We start from the raw sequence: 19,643 nt of genomic DNA on the forward strand, positions 1-19,643 counted from the left end.
CAACCAGTGGGTGAGTAGTAAAAGCAGAAGCAAGGTGTCTTTTGTTTTCATGGACTTGCATGTTTGCCTTCATGTTTTCAAATAGCAGACCCAACAAAACAGCCTGTTGTGCTTTTGGTGGTAGGACACCCTCAGGCTGGCGCTGACACCCGCATTTGGGGATTAAGAAAAAGAGGCAAGTGTGGTGCTGGGTGTGTTCCAGGTTGCTGGAGTTCGGGAGAACCTGAATTAACATGGTGTGGTTTCAGGTTTCATCATTAATGGATTTATGCTCCTTTGTCTCCAAATCTGGCATGGCACCCTACCAAGCAAAATTAAGCTTCGCCGAGTCCAGCGTTGGGATTCTCGCACATACGTACAGCTCACACGTTGACTTGCCCAACTCTGTGTGGCTTGGCATGTCCCCTCCTCCCCTGCGGACAGCGCTGCTACTCAGGTAGCATCACCTGCTCTTACTGCTGAGAAGGAGCTTACTGCCTCGGGAACAGGGCTGCTAGTGTACAGACAGCCCATCACAAATAAGTCAAGCGTGTTTGTAACGCTCTTCCAAGTGTTTGGCCACCCTCTATCATTCTACGTGTTCAGAGAACAGAAGAATAAAAAGTAGTATGTGGGCAAACATCTAGATGTTTGGGAGCTTGATGATGAGTGTTCTTCTGGTCTTTCTTCTACTTCTTACCTCATCCTTTTGCCAGTAATATCCTTAGACCTTAGACCTCCTCCAGAATCTCCCATGGCAGTCTTCCTCTCTGTCCCTGCTTCCACCAGCCTCATTCTCAGGGTCCTTCCCCAGCAGCGAGAACACTTTGTAAATTGTCACCTGTCTGTGCGATCCCTGCAAGCCCCTGTTGGGTTGACTTGCATGATGTCAGGCTGCACTTGGTCATTTCTGGGTTCCATGGCCTCTGGTGGCATTCTGTGGTCTGTTCAGTGAGGTTTACAGCCCTCAGGGGAGCACTCTGGCCCCTCTGCACTGGTCCCGAGGTCCCTTTGGAGTGTTGTAACCACTGCTTACTGAGCTCTGGCCAGGGGCCAACCAGGCTTCTCAGGCCGTTCCTTAGTCCTCAGGGACACTTGTGTCCCTGTTTTGCTGTTGTGGAAATTGAAGCACGAGCAGTCATGTCACTTGTCCAAGACCATACAGGGTCCCGAGTGGTGGAGTCAGGATTTGTAACCAGGCACTCTGACTCAAGGTCGCCTGTACCATGCCATGGAAAAAGGAATTCAAAGTAGGTGACCGAGCCACAGGACACTGCTTGCTTTTTCTTAAACACCTCGTCCACGTTCTTAACACACCACAGAGACTTGTTCTTATGTTCCCAGATTCAAAAATGCTCATTACACCCATGTTTGTCTTGTGAAGTTGTCCTGCTCTCTCAAAGCCCAGGAGGGTCACTTCCTTCGTGAATCAAGACCTTTTCTTCTCCTACTTGGAATTGAATGCATTTGCTGGATTCCTTGTTCCAAATGTTCATTGTTTCTCCTTCACTGATATTCTTTATACCCTCCATAGCCTTTACACGTAGTTGGCGCTTTGGTTTACTGACTCGAATTGTATTCAAGGCCTTGATCACCAAACTGAAGTATGACCTTTTCTGGCAGGTAATTTAGGTCCTCATAGGCTCATTAATGTGGGCGTGTTAAGATTAAGGTGTATTTTACGACTTAAGCACGGTGCTGTTCTGTAGAATTATTTTAAGGAAACAAAGTCTGGGGGGCAGAAACTGGGTTGGAGCCTCTTGCAGAATTGTGGTCATGAGGTGGTTCGTGCCATTACGAAGGGAAGGCTTAGTGAAGGAAGGAACTTAATATAACCTCATTTAAAATCCCACAGAAATTTCTTTCCCATCCCCATTGCCCAGGTGGGGTTTCAGTCCTTCCCAGTCCCATTTCTCCCCTCCTTCTCTTGTGATACGGCTTCTTTTCCTCCCTCTTTTTCTGATCCAGGCTGCCGGGGCAGTTGTGAAGGTGACCCCAAGGCTAGGGAAGAGGGTGACCCCAGAGCTCTTCATCCTCCTCTATTTGCCTCACAGATGTGGCTTTGATGATTAGTCCCCTGACGGGTCTCATCGACAGGGTTTCGTTTCCTTTTCTGTCCTGTCAGAGCCCTCTTCTCTCAAACTTCATCCAAATCCCCATTGCAGAACCTCTGCCCTAGATTTTTTTTTTTAAGTGCTCCCCAGAAGCTAGATGAGAGAAATGGAAGGAAGGAAGCTTTTTACATGTTAACTTCTCGATTGCCAAGCCTGCCCTGGTCTGGTGCCCCTTTTGAATAGCACCCAGAGCTAACTGCATCACAGCACCCCCCCCCCCCAACCACCAAACTTGTCTAGATTCCCCTCTCCGGGAGAACAGGAAGCAAGCCTGTCCCCATCACTGTTAGCACAGTACCTGGATCTGAGCGTGTTTCTTGAGTGCTGTGTTCTCAGGGCTGCAGAGTTAGGTACGTGAGTGTTAAATAGGACTTTCTTGAGTTGACCTGGAAATTGCTTAACCAGCGTATTATGTCATGTGTAGCATTGTTTCCACGCAGAACAGAAAGTAATTACGCGGCAGCCGGGGCATACCTTGGCACTTCTTAAGTGTTTCACTTAATCCTCCCAGTAACCTTTCACAGTAGGTAGTATTATCCCCACATTTTCGAATGAAATACTTGAGATTTGAAAGTTACATAACTTGCCCTGGGCTGGTTAAGTGCTTAGGCCACAACTGTAATTTCTCTGACCTTATTTTTTGGGAAATGTGACAAACTCCAATTTGAGATCTGCCTTATGTGTGGTTAAGTCTCCAAATGTTGACTTAACTTTGCTGTATCTCTAGAATCTTAGAGCCAACAGGGACCAAAATATCCTCTGTTTCATGAAGATAAAATCATTCTTAAGATTGTTTTTGAGGAAAGCTACATAGTTTTTGAAACTTACCAGCACCGAATCAGAAATGTGGAATTTCTGAAATGCAGAGTTGGAAATCAACCCAATAGGTAGTAAGGAGCTACCAGCAATGTTAAAACGGGGTACAGTAATAATAATTGACATGTTCTGTGACTACACTTCTGGCAGCTGTGTAGAAGATGGAGGGAAAGAAGGGCTGAGGCAGGAGCACCAATTAGGAGGTGGCCCCAATAGTTGGGGCCATGGTCTCCCCTCTAAACTAACATGGTGACCTGAAGACCAGTGAAAGGATGGGATAACTCAGAATAGATTTATGGTTGGAGGACTCAAGAGCACTTCTTTCAATACATGAGTGCAGCAGGGATGGGGCAGGAAAAGAAGGAAGAGGCAGCCCCGGTGTTGCTAAATGGAGCATCTGGTCAGGTAATGATGTAACTATCTAATACTTGAGAAACAAGAGGTGGAAAAGAGTAGGTTTGGGAGGAAGATCCTAAATTTAATTTTTGATACATTGGGCTGAGCCAGTAACTGAAGATACAATAGGGAAGGTTATTCAGGAAAGCTTGTAGTCAAAAAGATGGGAGACTGGCTCAGGAACAACAAAAAAATGAGAATAGGAGAGGTGGCCAGGCAGATGGAGAAAAAGACAGGAGAAAGTAGGATAATGGGTGATGTAGAGGACGGTTTCTGAAAGTAATAATAGTTGGGGTAGTGCCTGGTGGGAGGAGGACTGAAGATGGATTTGGTAGGAAAGAGATCAACTTGGAATGGGCTAAGTGATGAGACTGGAAATACGACCTGCCTCTAGGAATGGAGAAGTGGACGAAGTAGGTACAGACATGGATCTTGTAATGGAAAGTGACTTCAGGGCCAGAACAGCACCATGATTTGGGGGTCATTCCCTTCTGTTCATGCCCCACTTGCATCCTGAAGAAATGATGCAAAAGAATCATGTGTACAAAAATCGAAGTTGATCTAGTTCCTGTTATTTATGACTGTAGAGCCCAAGTTTGTGTTTAATGTTTTGTTTAATTTTATCAACTTCAGTAGGCTTCCCTTAAGTCAGCAACATTTATCTAAATGGAAAAGTTTGGAGAAAATAGCTTTCTGACCTCTCAGTGTGTAAGACTGACTCTCTTTTTCATCAATTCTCATCTTTGGTGATAGGAAAGTCTTAAGTCATCAGATGTTCTAAAATTAAATCTTGTCATTGCTACTCTAAATAGATCATCTCATTTTTGTCTAAAAGTCTCATCTTTTGGTGTATACTTCTGCATAAATTGGATCTAATTTGAGGGAAATTATTTTTAAATGTTAATATTTTGATAACCATACGTTATCTTTTCTGGCATAGACAACTGGAACCGCTTTATCAGTCATCAAGAATCTAGCTTTCCCCCAAGAACTTAAATTCCTGGTTCTATCCTGTTTAAGCAGAGATTCCTCCATCATTGTCTTCTGAGGCATGGATCTTTTGTAGAATACTCACATGGCATGTATCTTGGAGAGATAAATTAGGAAGTAGAAATCCTAACTGAAATCACTGTTGAACAGTTTGTGCTTGACTATAATTATAGATATGTTCCCTTGTGGAGTCCATGGGCTGATCTAATTCAAGGACCTAGGATTCCAGAGAGATGCCTGAGGGCCTGCCACCATGGGCAGGCCACGCCATTGAAATTATAGTTTGTAATTGAAATTATAGCTATTCACTCTAATCCCTTTTATGTATTGGTTTGGGAGGAAGGTGGTCTACATAAGACTTTCATTTGAAGACAGGTTTTTGCAAAACAGAAAGCGTGCAAAGTCATTATGAGAGAGAAGACCCTGGCAGACTCTGCAACATGCCTGAGGTCCCCTGGTTATTGATAGAAATGGACCTATAATTGCTCCTGTAATTTTTCCTTGGCCTGTCTACAGTTCTAAAGACCCCCACACCTACAGTCTGCCAGGCTGTAGCCACTCTGAGGCTGTGGCTGTACATGACAGTGTAACCCCCTGTTAACTGTTTTAGAGAGTTGGCTATCTGTGCCTTTTTTTTTTTTAAAGATTTTATTTATTTATTTGACAGACAGAGATCACAAGTAGGCACAGAGGCAGGCAGAGAGGAGAATCAGACTCCCCACTGAGCAGGGAGCCCGATGTGGGGCTCAATCCCAGGACCCTGAGATCATGACCTTAGCCGAAGGCAGATGCTTAACCCACTGAGCCACCCAGGCGCCCCGGTTATCTGTTCTATTATTTGGTATGGTCAAGTGGAGGTTCATTTGCAAGGCAAGAATATCCTTTTGTGGGGCACCTGGGTGGCTCAGTGGGTTGGACTCTCTGCCTTCGGCTCAGGTCATGGTCCCGGGGTCCTGGGATCGAGCCTCACATCAGGCTCTCTGCTCAGTGGGGAGCCTGCTTCCTCCTCTCTCTCTACCTGCCTCTCTGCCTGCTTGTGATCTCTGTCTGTCAAATAAATAACTAAAAAATCTTAAAAAAAAAAAAAGAATATCCTTTTGTGAGACAATTCTTTTGGTCTAATAAAATTGTGAGACTCTTTCATCTGTAGCTTAAGCTCATTCTCTTTTATCCTATATTTGGTAGAAAAGGATAATGTTTACTTGCTGTCTCCCACAAAGTATTCTTTATGTAGTTTGAGGCTATTTATTAAAACTCCATCCTGTCTTTTATTCTTCAAGTTAAAAAACATCAATTAGTATCTTGCGTATCTAACCCATCATTTGTCCTCTGTCCTCATATTGCAGTAGATTCTGTGCTTTACTTGGCTTTTTTTTTTTTTAATTTTTTTTTTTTTTTTTTTTTTTTGTGGAGGGTAAGTGTAGCGAAGATGACCACTTATTTTCATTGAGTCATGTCTAATTTAAGTGTGTGGTAGTTTCGGTTAAGGAGAGGAATTAACCACTAATTTTTTCTATTCATAGCAGAGTTTTATTCTGAAGATCGGTGTTCATCAGGCTGATTATTAACGTGTTTTCGCTACCCACATCAGGGTTTCTGTATTTAAACTGCTTTACAAACTTTCCGATGAGAACTTTTCTATAGTATTAGTTACAGATTTTTCTTTCTTTTTTTTTTTAAATTTTTTATTTTTTATAAACATATATTTTTATCCCCAGGGGTACAGGTCTGTGAATCACCAGGTTTACACACTTCACAGCACTCACCAAATCACATACCCTCCCCAATGTCCATAATCCCACGCCTTCTCCCAAACCCCCTCCCCCTGGCAACCCTCAGTTTGTTTTGTGAGATTAAGAGTCACTTATGGTTTGTCTCCCTCCCAATCCCATCTTGTTTCATTTATTCTTCTTCTACCCACTTAAGCCTCCATGTTGCATCACCCCTTCCTCATATCAGGGAGATCATATGATAGTTGTCTTCAGCCTCTTCAATAAATGGTGCTGGGAAAATTGGGCAGCCACATGCAGAAAAATGAAATTGGACCATTTCCTTACACCACACACAAAAATAGACTCAAAATGGATGAAGGACCTCAATGTGCGAAAGGAATCCATCAAAATCCTTGAGGAGAACACAGGCAGCAACCTCTTCGACCTCTGCCGCAGCAACATCTTCCTAGGAACAACGCAAAAGGCAAGGGAAGCAAGGGCAAAAATGAACTATTGGGATTTCATCAAGATCAAAAGCTTTTGCACAGCAAAGGAAACAGTTAACAAAATCAAAAGACAACTGACAGAATGGGAGAAGATATTTGCAAACGACATATCAGATAAAGGACTAGTGTCCAGAATCTGTAAAGAACTTAGCAAACTCAACACCCAAAGAACAAATAATCCAATCAAGAAATGGGCAGAGGACATGAACAGACATTTCTGCAAAGAAGACATCCAGATGGCGAACAGACACATGAAAAAGTGCTCCATATCCCTCGGCATCAGGGAAATACAAATCAAAACCACAATGAGGTATCACCTCACACCAGTCAGAATGGCTAAAATCAACAAGTCAGGAAATGACAGATGCTGGCGAGGATGCGGAGAAAGGGGAACCCTCCTACACTGTTGGTGGGAATGCAAGCTGGTGCAGCCACTCTGGAAAACAGCATGGAGGTTCCTCAAAATGTTGAAAATAGAACTGCCCTATGACCCAGCAATTGCACTATTGGGTATTTACCCTAAAGATACAAACGTAGTGATCCAAAAGGGCACGTGCACCCAAATGTTTATAGCAGCAATGTCCACAATAGCCAATCTATGGAAAGAACCTAGATGTCCATCAACAGATGAATGGATCAAGAAGATGTGGTATATATACACAATGGAATACTATGCAGCCATCAAAAGAAATGAAATCTTGCCATTTGCAACAACATGGATGGAACTAGAGCATATCATGCTTAGCGAAATAAGTCAAGCAGAGTTACAGATTTTTCTTAAAGTAGTTCCATACTCAACTCTGGAAGAGTCAGTGATTATTTTTTGAGAAAAAAGACCATGCCTAATCCATCTTTATTTCCCAAGTATTAAGCCCTATTGTCTTATACAAAATAGATGCACAGTAAGTGTATATTGACCAGATGAATATGTGCATATTGTTTTAATACTTCTGTGTCCACAGAATATAGTAAGTTCTTGGTTTGGTGCCTTCCTTGCCTTGTTTCTAATTCTTTTTTTTTTTTTTTTTAAGATTTTATTTATTTATTTGACAGAGATCACAAGTAGGCAGAGAGACAGACAGAGAGAGAGGAGTAAGAAGGCTCCCTGCTGAGCAGAAGGTCCAATGCGGGGCTCGATTCCAGGACCCTGGGATCATGACCTGAGCTGAAGGCAGAGGCTTTAACTCACTGAGCCACCAAGCCACCCCACCCCCTTGTTTCTAATTCTTACGTAATATCAGTTTTTCATAGAATAGAGTCACTTGGATTTTAAACTTGTTTTAGAGATGAAAAAACTTCAGCATAAAGCTTTATGAATTGCCCACTTAGCCCTAGGTTCAGTTTTATTTATTTATTTATTTATTTATTTATTTATTTATTTATTTAACAGACAGGCATCACAAGGGAGAGAGGCAGAGAGGCAGGCAGAGAGAGGGGGGGAAGCAGGCTCCCCGCCCAGCAGAGAGCCCGACATGGGGCTCGATCCCAGTACCCTGGGATCATGACCCGAGCCGAAGGCAGAGGCTCAACCCACTGAGCCACCCAGGTGCGCCCCTACGTTCAGTTTTAACTGCCACACTGACCTGGAGAATTTATAGGTCTTTTTTTTTTTCCTGGAAAATAAAATGGCTTTAGGAAGAACTTCTGTTTTTGAAAGAGTACGTCTCAGTTCTTAATTATTCTAAATCAAAGACTGAAACGAGGCTGGGAGTTTCAAGTTAAAATTCATGTCTGCTTGTTTACCCAAAACAAAACACATACATTATGAAAGACAATCGAAATTTTCACAGACATCGTGTATTTCACAACTTAAAACATTTGTTTTGGAAAATGGCTGCCCTTCTGTGAAACTGAGCGTTTGTTGCTGTGTGGTATAGTGACAGAGGTGGAACCAGAGGTCTGTCCGTTGTCCAAGAGACTGTTGTTTCTTGGGCTTGTTGGCTGATGTCACTTGGAGGAAGTTGTGACCTGTTGCTTAGGATGTCTCTGTTGGGGCCCTCCTGGCATCTGACCTACCCTGGTTCCCTAGAGATGACGTAGCTCGCATTGTACAGCTCGTGTGGCGTCTCTTTCTTCACCCCTTGATCTTCATGAGGCAACAGGGCAAACAGTGCTCTGCCAAAACTTCAGATGCCCAGTAGGGGGTGGTCCCTGTCTTAGCGGAGCTCTACGTGTAGCTGAGTTGTGTGTCAATGAACCCACTGACATTGTTCAGCTAAATATGTTAGTCGGATTTGCCTTTTTAATAAGTATGGTGGAATTTAGAAAAGCATTTAATTTTTTTTTGCATTTCCAAAAATGCTATTGTGTTGAAATAAATGATATATGACATTATATAAATTTAAGGTGTACTGTATGTTAATTTGACACATTTATATATTGTAATAGGATTGCCATTGTAGTGACAATTAGCACCTTGATCACCTTACATAATCATCCTTTCTCTTTAGTGGTCGGAATAATTAAGTTATAGTCTGTTAGCAAGTTGGATTAGAATACCGTGCTGTGTATATTCACTGTACCATGCTTTAGATATCTAGGGCTTATTTATTAATAGCAAGTTTGTACCACTAAACAGTATGCACAACATGCCTTCTCGCTCCTTTCCTGGGTAATAACAAATGGTCTATAAATTAAACCCAATTGTAGACGGGGCAAATGCCCAAGCTTTATTCATGGCCAGCTGATTAAAAATATTAATGTGAAGAAAAAACATCTGTTGATGTGAAGGTTTCCCTTGTTTTAGCAGAAAAATAATAAACTCATTGATATATGTATAAATGAAGGTTTTACCAAACCCAGGTTAAAAAGATTGCTGCTTCTGGTCTATCATGAAATAACTCAAGTGTACCTTGCATATAGCCTCCGTTCTTTCATGGATAGACTTTCCTCCATGTGGGTGCCAGGGACACCTGATCCCACCGTTTCGTGTTTGTTTTCAGGATCAGTTCAGTGATATGAGAATCAGCATAAACCAGACGCCCGGGAGCGGTCTTGACTTTGGGTTTACAGTAAAATGGGCATTGTCTGGGATCTTCGTTGCATCAGTCGAAGCAGGTAATTCATAGATTTAGTTCTACTCAACTTTCTTCCCCTTGTTATTCTATGCTGTTCAAAAAACCCTCCAGAAATTAGTTTATGTGATACAGGAGGAGACAGCACATGTGAAAAAGGCAGTAGTAGAGTGAGGAGATGCAGCCTATTCCCAGAGACTAATAGTATTTCTTCTGCTTGCCTCATTAATTTTAGTTTTGTAGAATCTTATCTTTTGGCCTTTACAGAATTCATTTGTCATCTTCCAATTAGCAATTGACTGGAAATTCCAAAAGAACTGTCCATGATTGGCTGTGTTTGGGGTGGCTATGTATGTGCTGTGTAATAAATTGGTGTTTTCTGAGCATCCTAATGTATCTGTTGCTCGCGGAGTCCTCAGGATGCTTTGGGACTTGTACAAAAGCAGCCCCTCCCCCACCCAGGGTTCTACCAAGTCCCTCCCAGGAATTTTAAGCAAAATATTACCACAGAGCCTAAAATTAAGCTACTGTAGTTAAGAGGAGCTCCTCATTTACATATTTTAGCTATATAAAATTGCATGCTAACTCTGGTTATTTTTTTTGAAAATTCAGAAAGACGGTTTAATTAGATAACGGGAAGTGGTAATTGTAAGGGGTTTTAAATGGCCTTGCTTTTTTTTAAATCTATTCCAGAGTGCATTTGAATTTGGAAGCTCAATTAAAGTACAATATATTTCACATTTTGAATTTAAAAATAATTTAAAATTTTATTTGTTCTTACGAAGGTAATAAAGAAATTTTATGGAACAGATGAGCTTATTCTTTTATATGTTAATGAAGATACATGCTCTAGCATAAAAAATGGATTTGGTGCTTTTGTATGTTGTAGGTACTCAAATATTTTGTAACTTAAAAAAAAATTCCTTACTCTGCTCTACCTGAAAAATCTAAGAATGGTTAGTTGAGATTAAGAAGTCATTTTTTTCTCTAAGTAAGCAATGACTAGCTAAATGTAGATTTTTTTGTTTGGAATTTTTTCTTATTGGTTGTTTAATTTATTTTGCTTTCTATAGGTAGCCCAGCAGAATTTTCCCAGCTACAGGTAGATGATGAAATTATTGCTATTAACAACACCAAGTTTTCATATAAGGACACAAAAGAGTGGGAGGCAACCATGGCTAATGCTAAAGAAACTGGAAACCTAGTAATGGATATCAGGCGCCATGGAAAGTCTGGTGAGTTGGGTTTTACCACTGTCTGCCTTTCTCAATGGGGAACTGGTCTTTGGCAAGTGGTTATAACAGCTGGCTTCAATAACTTTTTTCTCATTTTTTATTTACTTTTTATTTTTTGGCTTCAAGATGTTCTGTGGTTATGCCCAAACAAATCTGGAACAATCCCTCCTTGACTATTCTGTCTGCAAACTTTTCTCTAGCACATTTACTGGATTCTACGTTATTGATTGATTGATTGATCGATATGCTATACTGACTCTGAATGCAGATAGTAACTGAAAGCTATTTTAACTGCATCTGCATTTGGGAATCTCATAACAATTCTGAGGATCAAGAATCACACTATGACTTTACTTTCTCGACAGCACCATAGCTAACTGGTGTTAGAGAGAACAGGGTAGGTCATATTCCTGCTGCTCATACTCAAGGCACTGTCAGTATAATTCTGTTACTGTGTTTCTTCATTGTTGAGGTTCGATGGAGAAGGGCATTAAACTCCCTGCCACCTTCCAAATTATGATCTCAAAATGCGATATTCAGTTCTGGTTTACAGAAAGAGTCAGTAAATTTGCTAGTCTCTTCCTTATTAATATGACCTAACCCTTGTGTTTTCAGAAGGCGATCTGTTGGCCAAAACCCCTGCACTCTTTACTTCTTTCACACACTACCTGATTTTTTTGGGTGTCTTCTGTATGTATATTTTGTGTATGTGCATTCACTAACTTTGTTCTTTCCACGTCACCATTTACGTGTACTCATTTCTTGATCATCATATGCCAATCAGACTGGGGCAAAGACCAGCCTTCCCTGCCATTTACACGGCATAAAACTCTCAATCTCACCAGTATGGCTACCAAAATTATAGGTTCACCCGAAACAAAGTGGATTGATACAACTTCTGGAATTTACAACTCAGACAAATCTTCAAGTCTGTCAATAACAACTGATTTCTCAGAAAGCCTCCAGCATTCTGTAAGTATTTTGAGAAGTAGGAGTATTTGTGTACAGCAAAGTGTCTGTAGGAAGTGTGTGGGGGGAAAGAATTTGAACAATTTTGATGCTACTTCAAAAACATGTAGTTGAAAAAGGTAATTTATAGTAATGAGAGTAAAATGTGATTCTGATAATCCTAAGGCAGCCCTCATAGATAAGTAATAGTTATATCATTGTAAAATCAAAAGATCCCGTAGTAGTGTCCTATAGGTATTGCCTACCAATCTTCAACATTATACCCATTTCTCAGATCTTTGTGGATGTGAAGTGGTAATGTAATATACTATAATTTTACATGTAACTTTTTATGCTTTCTTTAGTCTTTGTGGGTAAATTACACACAATTACTATACTTATTTTAAAACATGAAACATTTTTAGATCTTGTGTAGATGACTTTGATGGGTAGACTTCAATGTGTGGTTAAGAGATACTTAACTACATTAACTGATTAAAAATAATTACAATGTAGAAATTTTTCCAAGTATCAAAGCAATAGTTAAATTTCAAATAAATATTTGTCTTGACTCCCTAGATATAGTTGTTATTATCTTAAGATATTCTTTTGTCTAATAAGGAGATCCAGCTGCATTGTGTAGGGAAAGCTTAAATGCTGAAGAATTCTCTATGCTTGTGTTGCTTACTCATAAATATAAGCTAAGTGAACTAATTATTTGGCACATAGTGTTTCTTGGAAAAATAACGACTGATTGAACTTAATGTAAAAAGCTGTAAGAAATACACTAATAGCCTGTAAAACTCATCTTATTAAAATATTTTCACTAATGGGAAGTGCATCATTCGAACCCAAAGTCCAACTGGACAGAATGTTGTTAACTGGCCTTTTATCCTTCCAGAATACTGAATCCAAGGAAATGAATGGAATTCGTGATGAAAGTACTACTTTTGAATCAAAAGGTAAATATCACCATTTTAATTATGTTTATAATATAGAAGTCACAGCATTTAAGTTCTTCTATTATAAAAATTAATAACAAATTAGTCCAAGAAAAACCGATCCCACTGCAAGCTGAAACTAAAAGGTTAGCATAGAGATCCTGTTGCAGCCAGGTGGAAGGGCGTTCAGTTCCAGGGTTTGAATAGTTCAGGAACTGCAAACAAAGCTTTGGCAGCCTGTCCAGGAGCTCCGAGGGCCTGTGTGTCTAAGTCAAATAAGAAAGGCTGGTTTTTCTGAGGCCGTTAGCCTTCTTGCTGTGGTATGTTGGCAAAGGGAATCTTAGTTAAATCCGACACAATGAATGAGGCTTCCTTTCCCCCTTTATTGTGAAATGGACAAGTTTGCAGGCAGCTAATATCAAGTAGAGAAATGGTAATCATCATTGTTAGGCAAAGGACCCATTTGTAATGAAAAAGCAGGTGTGGTATCTGGGGAGATATTGTATCATGGAGTTATCACTCTCTTTCTCCTTCTGTGTGTCCACAAATCATTGTTGCTTCATGCTATCTACTACTCCTTAGGCATACAAAATAAATAAGAAAGATCTGGTCCACAAAGTCAGGGAAAGAGACTCAAAGAAGACCAGACTCCTCCTACCAGGAAACTAGACTCCCATCTGGCTGGGTCAGTTTTATGGCTTTGCATCTGCCTTTACCAGTTCATAATATGTTAGGTCACAGCCAAACCAAGTTTCTAAATTCCCCTTTATTGATTATTTATTTTGGTATTTAATTTCTGATAGGTACAAGTAACTGCGTCTTAACAAATAGTGCATTCTTTATCAAAGGAGTTTTTAAAGCAAACATGATTTATTTTGGATTCCCCATGTTAAATCCAAGACACCCAGGTCCCACTCTGCCTGTGACTCAGGCAAAGCAAACTGCTAAGACACCGGACTCGTCATTAGTGACTATGTATGCACGCTTGTCATTGGAGGGTTTGCTTTACGCAAGTAAGCACCAACTAGTATCAAGTAATAATTGCATTTACAACTTATGAATAAACTGAAGTATACGAATCGTTTGTGATAACCTTGCAACAGATCTGTAAAAGTCAGAATGTTTCTTTTCTTTTCTTTTTTTCTTAATTGGACTGAACTCCATTTACTTAAAGTTAGTGGCTATAAGATATTAAACTAAGGCAAAATTCTTTAGATAGAATATTTTAATGTGGACATTTGTTCTTATTTTATCTTTCCCTGGGTATTAATTTATTTTCTTGTCTAACTCCCCACTATTTCTCAGTTCATTTTTTGCTTAGTAACACAGAAACTCTTAGTTACAAACAATTCTCCTTGGACTTCGAGATTTTGGGTTGATAAACCTAATCAAAACATTTTAGTTTCCATTTCCCTAAAGCTGTGTGATCTAGCACGGAAGATTTTTTTTTGGCTTCTATGAAACTATGATGCTATCTGCTAGAATTTATTAATAAAATAATTAGTTCCATTACTAATTTAGATGTAGTATAGACTACTAAAAATATGTGTCTTTGTACATTGAAATAATCCATATCTTCTATGGCTATCAGTTTTGTCATTTTTCAACTAATGCTGTGGACTAGAAAGGTGTGTCAGATACCATTTAGTTTTCCAGTGGTGAGAGATTAAAATGAATGACATGGTATTGATGTATTTTTTTTTTTTGTATTTTTCAACTAGCATCTGAATCTATTTCTTTGAAAAACTTAAAAAGGCGATCACAATTTTTTGAACAAGGTAAACTACCAAGATAACAATTCATGTACTTTCATAGAATTGTTCCCATTCTCCACTCTGTCCTTATAGTCTTTGGTGCTGGGCACTTAGCCTTTTCAATTTGGCTGCCATTGTGACCAAGCAACGTAACCCATTTCCATTCTTTTCCTAGGGTCATCATGCTTTTCTTACAGTTCATGGGTCTACCTCTGTGGTAATGGGTCTTTGCGTGTCTTTTGTATACCTCTGGACTTTTTTTTTTTTTTTTTTCTAATAAAAAAAGATTGAGATGCTGTTAAACACACTTCTTTCCACTGGGTGACAGTAAGAAATGAGGAACCTCACTTACGCCTTACTGCTTCCTACCAATTGCATAATACTAGATTACACCAACACCTGATTGTTGAACTTCTGAAAACTCTAACTTCCGGGGAAAATGCTCTTTAAAAAAAGCAGAGTTGTTTCTTGCTATTGGAACGATGGCTTTGCAGTGTTCATAGGACCGCCCTGTTGACCCTGAAGTAAATAAAATGTAAATTTTAGTTGCGCGTCTGAACATGTGCGTTTTGAGCCTCCCCGTGTTGGTGTAGTTGGGCTGCGCTGCCTTCTGTGCTGTGCATGTGGCATTCCTTCCCCCTCACGGCTGTCTGATGCCCTGTCTCATGAATGCAGTCTGAGCTGAGCTGTGCTGTGCTGTCAGAACTTAAAAGTAATATCCAGCATTTGAGATGCAATGGCACAGAGAGGAGTGTGCTGTAGGCATCTAAATGTTATTGTTTCTTACTTTTAAGATGATCAAAAACCTTTACATGCTTGCCTTCTATTTACTGGATTCAAAGATTAAAAAAACAAAAACAAAAACCGAGGAATATTTCTTTGGGGAACTAAGGTTTCTTTTTGACCATAAATAGGAGTAGCTCACCAGCTGTGCATGTACGAGGTCTATTTGTGTCAGTATCCATAGTGTTTTTGATTTTTTTGTTAAATTCCCATTTTTCTACGGTAATTTAGTTGAAACACTATGATACTTTTAGCTTAAACTGGCTAACAGAAGATAATTCCTTTCTTTCTCTAGTCTAATTTTCACTCACTTCTCTTCAACAGGCTATTTTAGGGAAGAATATTTTCCTAAGTCTCAAAGCAGTTTTCTTTAAAAAAAAATGCGTAAGTGAACAGTTTATTTGACAGCTGAGGTTTCAGGAAAATTAAAAATACTGTATGATAGCATCTTTCATGAAATTTGCTTAGTTGGTTTTTGGATTTTTTTTTTTTTTTTGTACTATATACAGACACGCATTCCTATAGTACCCCCTGAGAATAAAGAGAAGAATATTAGGCCCATAGGTGTACACATGAAGTTTGAATATTTGTGCGGCAAGTAATAGGAGAGGAAGGGGAAGGATTTCCTGAACGTGCTTTTGTGGTGTCTTATTTAAGAAAAGTAGCTTATTAGCAAGGAGACCTGGAAAATCTGATACAGAGCTGGCACGTTAGCTTTAAGTAGTGGCAAGTAAAAATTTGGATTTGGCAGGTAATCTACCATTTGAAAACCTTTTTTCTCTCCCTGTTGTGCTCAGCTGTGACATACTACCTGGTGTATTCATAAAAGAACCCTGAAACCTCTTCAGAAGACACTAGCCATCCAGCTCGAGTACCAAAGGCTAAGGGATATCTTTGGCACCCATACTTTCTCTCTCTTTGTTTTAAATGACTTTGACTTTGGAAGAAGAGTAACAAACAGATGGAATTGAAGTGGAAAACTGAGATTCTACTGCAGTTAAAAAAAAAAAAAATCACTGATCTCACTTAGTATCCTGGCATAGAAACAGCTAATATGACTCTGTAAAAGATTATTTCATAGAAATGAAAAGACTTATATATTTTTTTCTTCCTTTCCAACACACTGCAACACAGGAAGCTCGGATTCTGTGGTTCCTGATGTAAGTAGCATTCATTTGTTTTTAGAACAAGTAAGGTGACTTTGGCGGGACTGAATTAGCACATACTAGCATTGCTTCTTTTCAGTTGCATAAGAATTTATCAAGGGGTAGTCTTTCCAGGTTGAAAAGACCCACTTTGAAACGGAAAGCCAAACCTCCTCTGGTACCGCTTAGGCAAAGGGTGGGATGAATCATTCATAAAAGCTGGAGTGCTTTGGTAGATGACTGAATGAAGTAATATGTTCTTCCTCTGTTTGCACGTCTTCTCTTCTAACTGGCTAGCTTCCGGTTCCGACCCTCAGTGCCCCGAGCCGCTGGGTGTGGGATCAGGAGGAGGAGCGGAAGCGGCAGGAGAGGTGGCAGAAGGAGCAGGACCGCCTGCTGCAGGTAGAGGCGTTCTGCTGGCTTTCCCTGCTGGCTTTCCCTGCTCCGTGTCAACCGGCACCAGGAAGCAAACTAAAAAATCAGAAGCTAATAACCTCATAATTAACAAATCTTTTGCGAGGCGGCACATCTTGCATTCGTTTCATTTCTATTTTGAAGCTTTCCGAGTCCTCCTTTTAAAACAATTATTTACCCTGTATATTTTTTAGAACATGGCGCTATGGTTTACTGGATTTTCTTATGTGTGACAGGTGTGTGGATCGTAAGGCCGTGCACCCGCTAAGCTGTGTGTGTGTCCACTCCACTGCAGGGAAATTCAGTCCCCCTAGCAGTTACCCAGGGGCTTCACTCAATTACAACTGTGGTAAAGAGTGGCTACAGGTTCAATTCTGAGTGTCTCCCCTTTCCCGAGACCACCATTTAATTCGATATAAGCTATTTCATACTTTAGGGATGAAAGTCCAATTGGTGAAAATAATATCACCATCTTTAAAGATTGAGGTGAAGGGTAGAGCTAGCAAAGAAGCTGGTGAAAGAGATTCCGTGTAACATCATTAATCTGTTAATTAACTAATTAACTAATATGCCATCTCTCCTTATAGGAAAAATATCAACGTGAGCAGGAGAAACTCAGGGAAGAGTGGCAAAGGGCTAAGCAGGAAGCTGAGAGAGAGAATTACAAGTACTTGAATGAGGTAGTGTTGGAACGTGCTGTGTTCTTCTCTGTCTCAGTGAAATTATCTGGGGAATGGAAGATCCTCTGTTTCACCTGCTTTTGCCACATATTTACTTACATAAGCTCTTTGAAAAACACAGCGAGCTCTGATCTGTCAGAATTTTGCTCTGATGTTGCAGCCTTTCTCTTAGTTTCTTTACTGTATCATCAAATGGTTCTATTAATGAACCCTAAGTGCGTCTTTCTCCCTCGCGCTTGTATTTCCCCCACGTGTGGCTTTGGTAGCGATAAAAGGAACCCCTGGCGAACTCTCCAACAGAACACGAGTAAATGAAATTGTGACGATGCACAGATTCAGACGGGCTTCTCTTTCCCCCTGGTCACACAGGAGCGGATGGTCCTGAGCTCAAACAGCATGTCTCTACCCACGCGGGAGCCCTCCGCGGCTGCCTGGGACGCCTCCTGGGGTGAGGGGTCCAAGTCGTCGGACCAGGAAGGAAGCCGAGCAGGGGACGAGGAGACAAGAGAGCCGCCCAAGGACGACGCAGAGGAGGACCAAAGGAAGAAGCTGCAGGAGCGCCTGGCACTTGAGGAAGAGAGGCAACTGAGGGAGCAACAGTGTCAGCAGGAGCAGGAGCAGAGGCGGCGGGAGGCGGCCCAGGAGCATGCCCGCCCCGCAGAGATAGAGAGAGAGACGTCAGTCAAGATATACCAGTACAGAAGGTTGGTGCTGCCGCCAGAGCACACTGCGATGTGTTCACGTTGGCTCCGCTTCACTCCGCCCATTCCCCCACCTTCAGAGGCTCCTGGTGGGTCCCTACCATCCGCTTGCTACACAAGCGTTACATTGTAGAGCAGGTGCTACCCCCTTACAGCTGTTCAGACGGCTTCCTGTCACATTGGAGTACCGCCTGGGTCCTCGCGGTGACCTCGGAGGAGCACACGAGCTGGATCTGGACCCCGTGGTCTTACCTGGCTTCCCGCTGTTCCTCCCCTCCCTCCGTCTGTTCCAGCCACACGGGTCTCCTTTTTCCTGCTTGAAAATGTCCAATGCATTCTGCCCCTGAACGCTGGCAGTTTTTAGTCCCTGTCCTTGCAGAGAGGCCTTCCCTCCCCTCTTTCCTCGTCTTTCATCTTCTTTGAGTCTCTGTTCATACGTCCGTCCCCTTCTCAGACTTTCCAGGATACCTCGTCTAAAACATGTGTCCTTTCCCCACACCGTCTCCCACATGCCTTACCATGTTTCATGTTCCATATTTATCGGGAACCCTGAAATGTAAGAATGACATTTAATATTCTTTTTGTTTTGTTTGCTTCGGTAGCCCAGCCCTAGAGCGGTAGCAGGCACTCCCTCTACATTTGTAGGATGAGTGAATTGCAAATGTCTGTTGGTATCAGTGGGTCTTCTTTCTGCAGTGATTGATCAAAATGCTTCTGTATATTTTGTTTTCAACCCAGAGACCATCTCATGAAGAGACTAAAATAACCCTTTTCTGATGTCAATTTTTCTAACTCAGGAAGAGTGTTAAAGTCCAATATGTTGACCATAAACTCTTCTTTCACAATTTCATTTACTTCTTTCTGTCTTTTAGACCTGTTGATTCCTATGACATACCAAAGAGAGAGGAAAAATCTTCAGGGTTGCTTCCTAGTGACAGGTATGTGGGACATTTTGTTGTAATTTCATTGGAATAATAGATGAACATTGGAGGGCTCACCTAGATGTATTTTAGAAGTATTTTGGCTCTTGATCTTTTGTGGGATATAAAGAGATCTTGCTGGTTGACCTTTGTATGGACTAGCATTTGCTGTGTAACCAGCTACCCCTCAACTTAGTGATTTCACATGATTTTGTGGGTATTTTGGGCTGATCCTAATTGGCAGTTCTTCTAGTTGGTCGGGCCCCTCACACATCTCCTACTAGGTTACTAGGCAGCTCTGCTTTGGGAGTTGGCTGTAAGCTGGAACAGTGAGAACAATTAGGCCGTGTGCTTTCAAGATCTAGCGAGCCAGGGCAGTCTCATGTACATGGGGGCTGAGCAGAGAAGACAGAACTAAAGAGAGGAAGCAAGGCGCCTTGCAGTCTACATTCTGAACTGGCCCCCCATGCTTCTGTTACATTCTGTTACCTAGAGTAAAATCACAGGCCAGCCGAAGTTCACAGAACAAAGAAAAATTTTACCTCTTCACGGGAGGAGCCACAATGCAAGGGGAATGGACAGAGGGTAGAATTGT

The 19,643-nt window shown here is 41.1% G+C and overlaps 1 protein-coding gene across 7 annotated transcripts in view; it reads left to right on the plus strand.

The window, feature by feature from the left end:
* Positions 1-19,643, plus strand: part of LMO7 (LIM domain 7) — a 208,405-nt gene that overhangs the window by 175,592 nt on the left and 13,170 nt on the right. For 3 of the 7 annotated variants that reach the window (XM_059377830.1, XM_059377827.1, XM_059377831.1), the window contains 10 exons: positions 9,456-9,570; positions 10,601-10,762; positions 11,628-11,734; positions 12,612-12,672; positions 14,373-14,429; positions 16,323-16,348; positions 16,631-16,735; positions 17,335-17,427; positions 17,797-18,131; positions 19,001-19,066. In XM_059377830.1, the coding sequence (XP_059233813.1) occupies positions 9,456-9,570; positions 10,601-10,762; positions 11,628-11,734; positions 12,612-12,672; positions 14,373-14,429; positions 16,323-16,348; positions 16,631-16,735; positions 17,335-17,427; positions 17,797-18,131; positions 19,001-19,066 (1,127 nt within the window). Of the gene's footprint in view, positions 1-9,455; positions 9,571-10,600; positions 10,763-11,546; positions 11,735-12,611; positions 12,673-14,372; positions 14,430-16,322; positions 16,349-16,630; positions 16,736-17,334; positions 17,428-17,796; positions 18,132-19,000; positions 19,067-19,643 lie in introns of all 7 variants that reach the window. The other 4 variants (XM_059377824.1, XM_059377825.1, XM_059377829.1 and 1 more) reach the window with 2 other exon arrangements.

The sequence above is a fragment of the Mustela nigripes genome, chromosome 15 (assembly GCF_022355385.1).
Source record: "Mustela nigripes isolate SB6536 chromosome 15, MUSNIG.SB6536, whole genome shotgun sequence".
In the NCBI taxonomy this organism is placed as follows: domain Eukaryota; kingdom Metazoa; phylum Chordata; class Mammalia; order Carnivora; family Mustelidae; genus Mustela; species Mustela nigripes.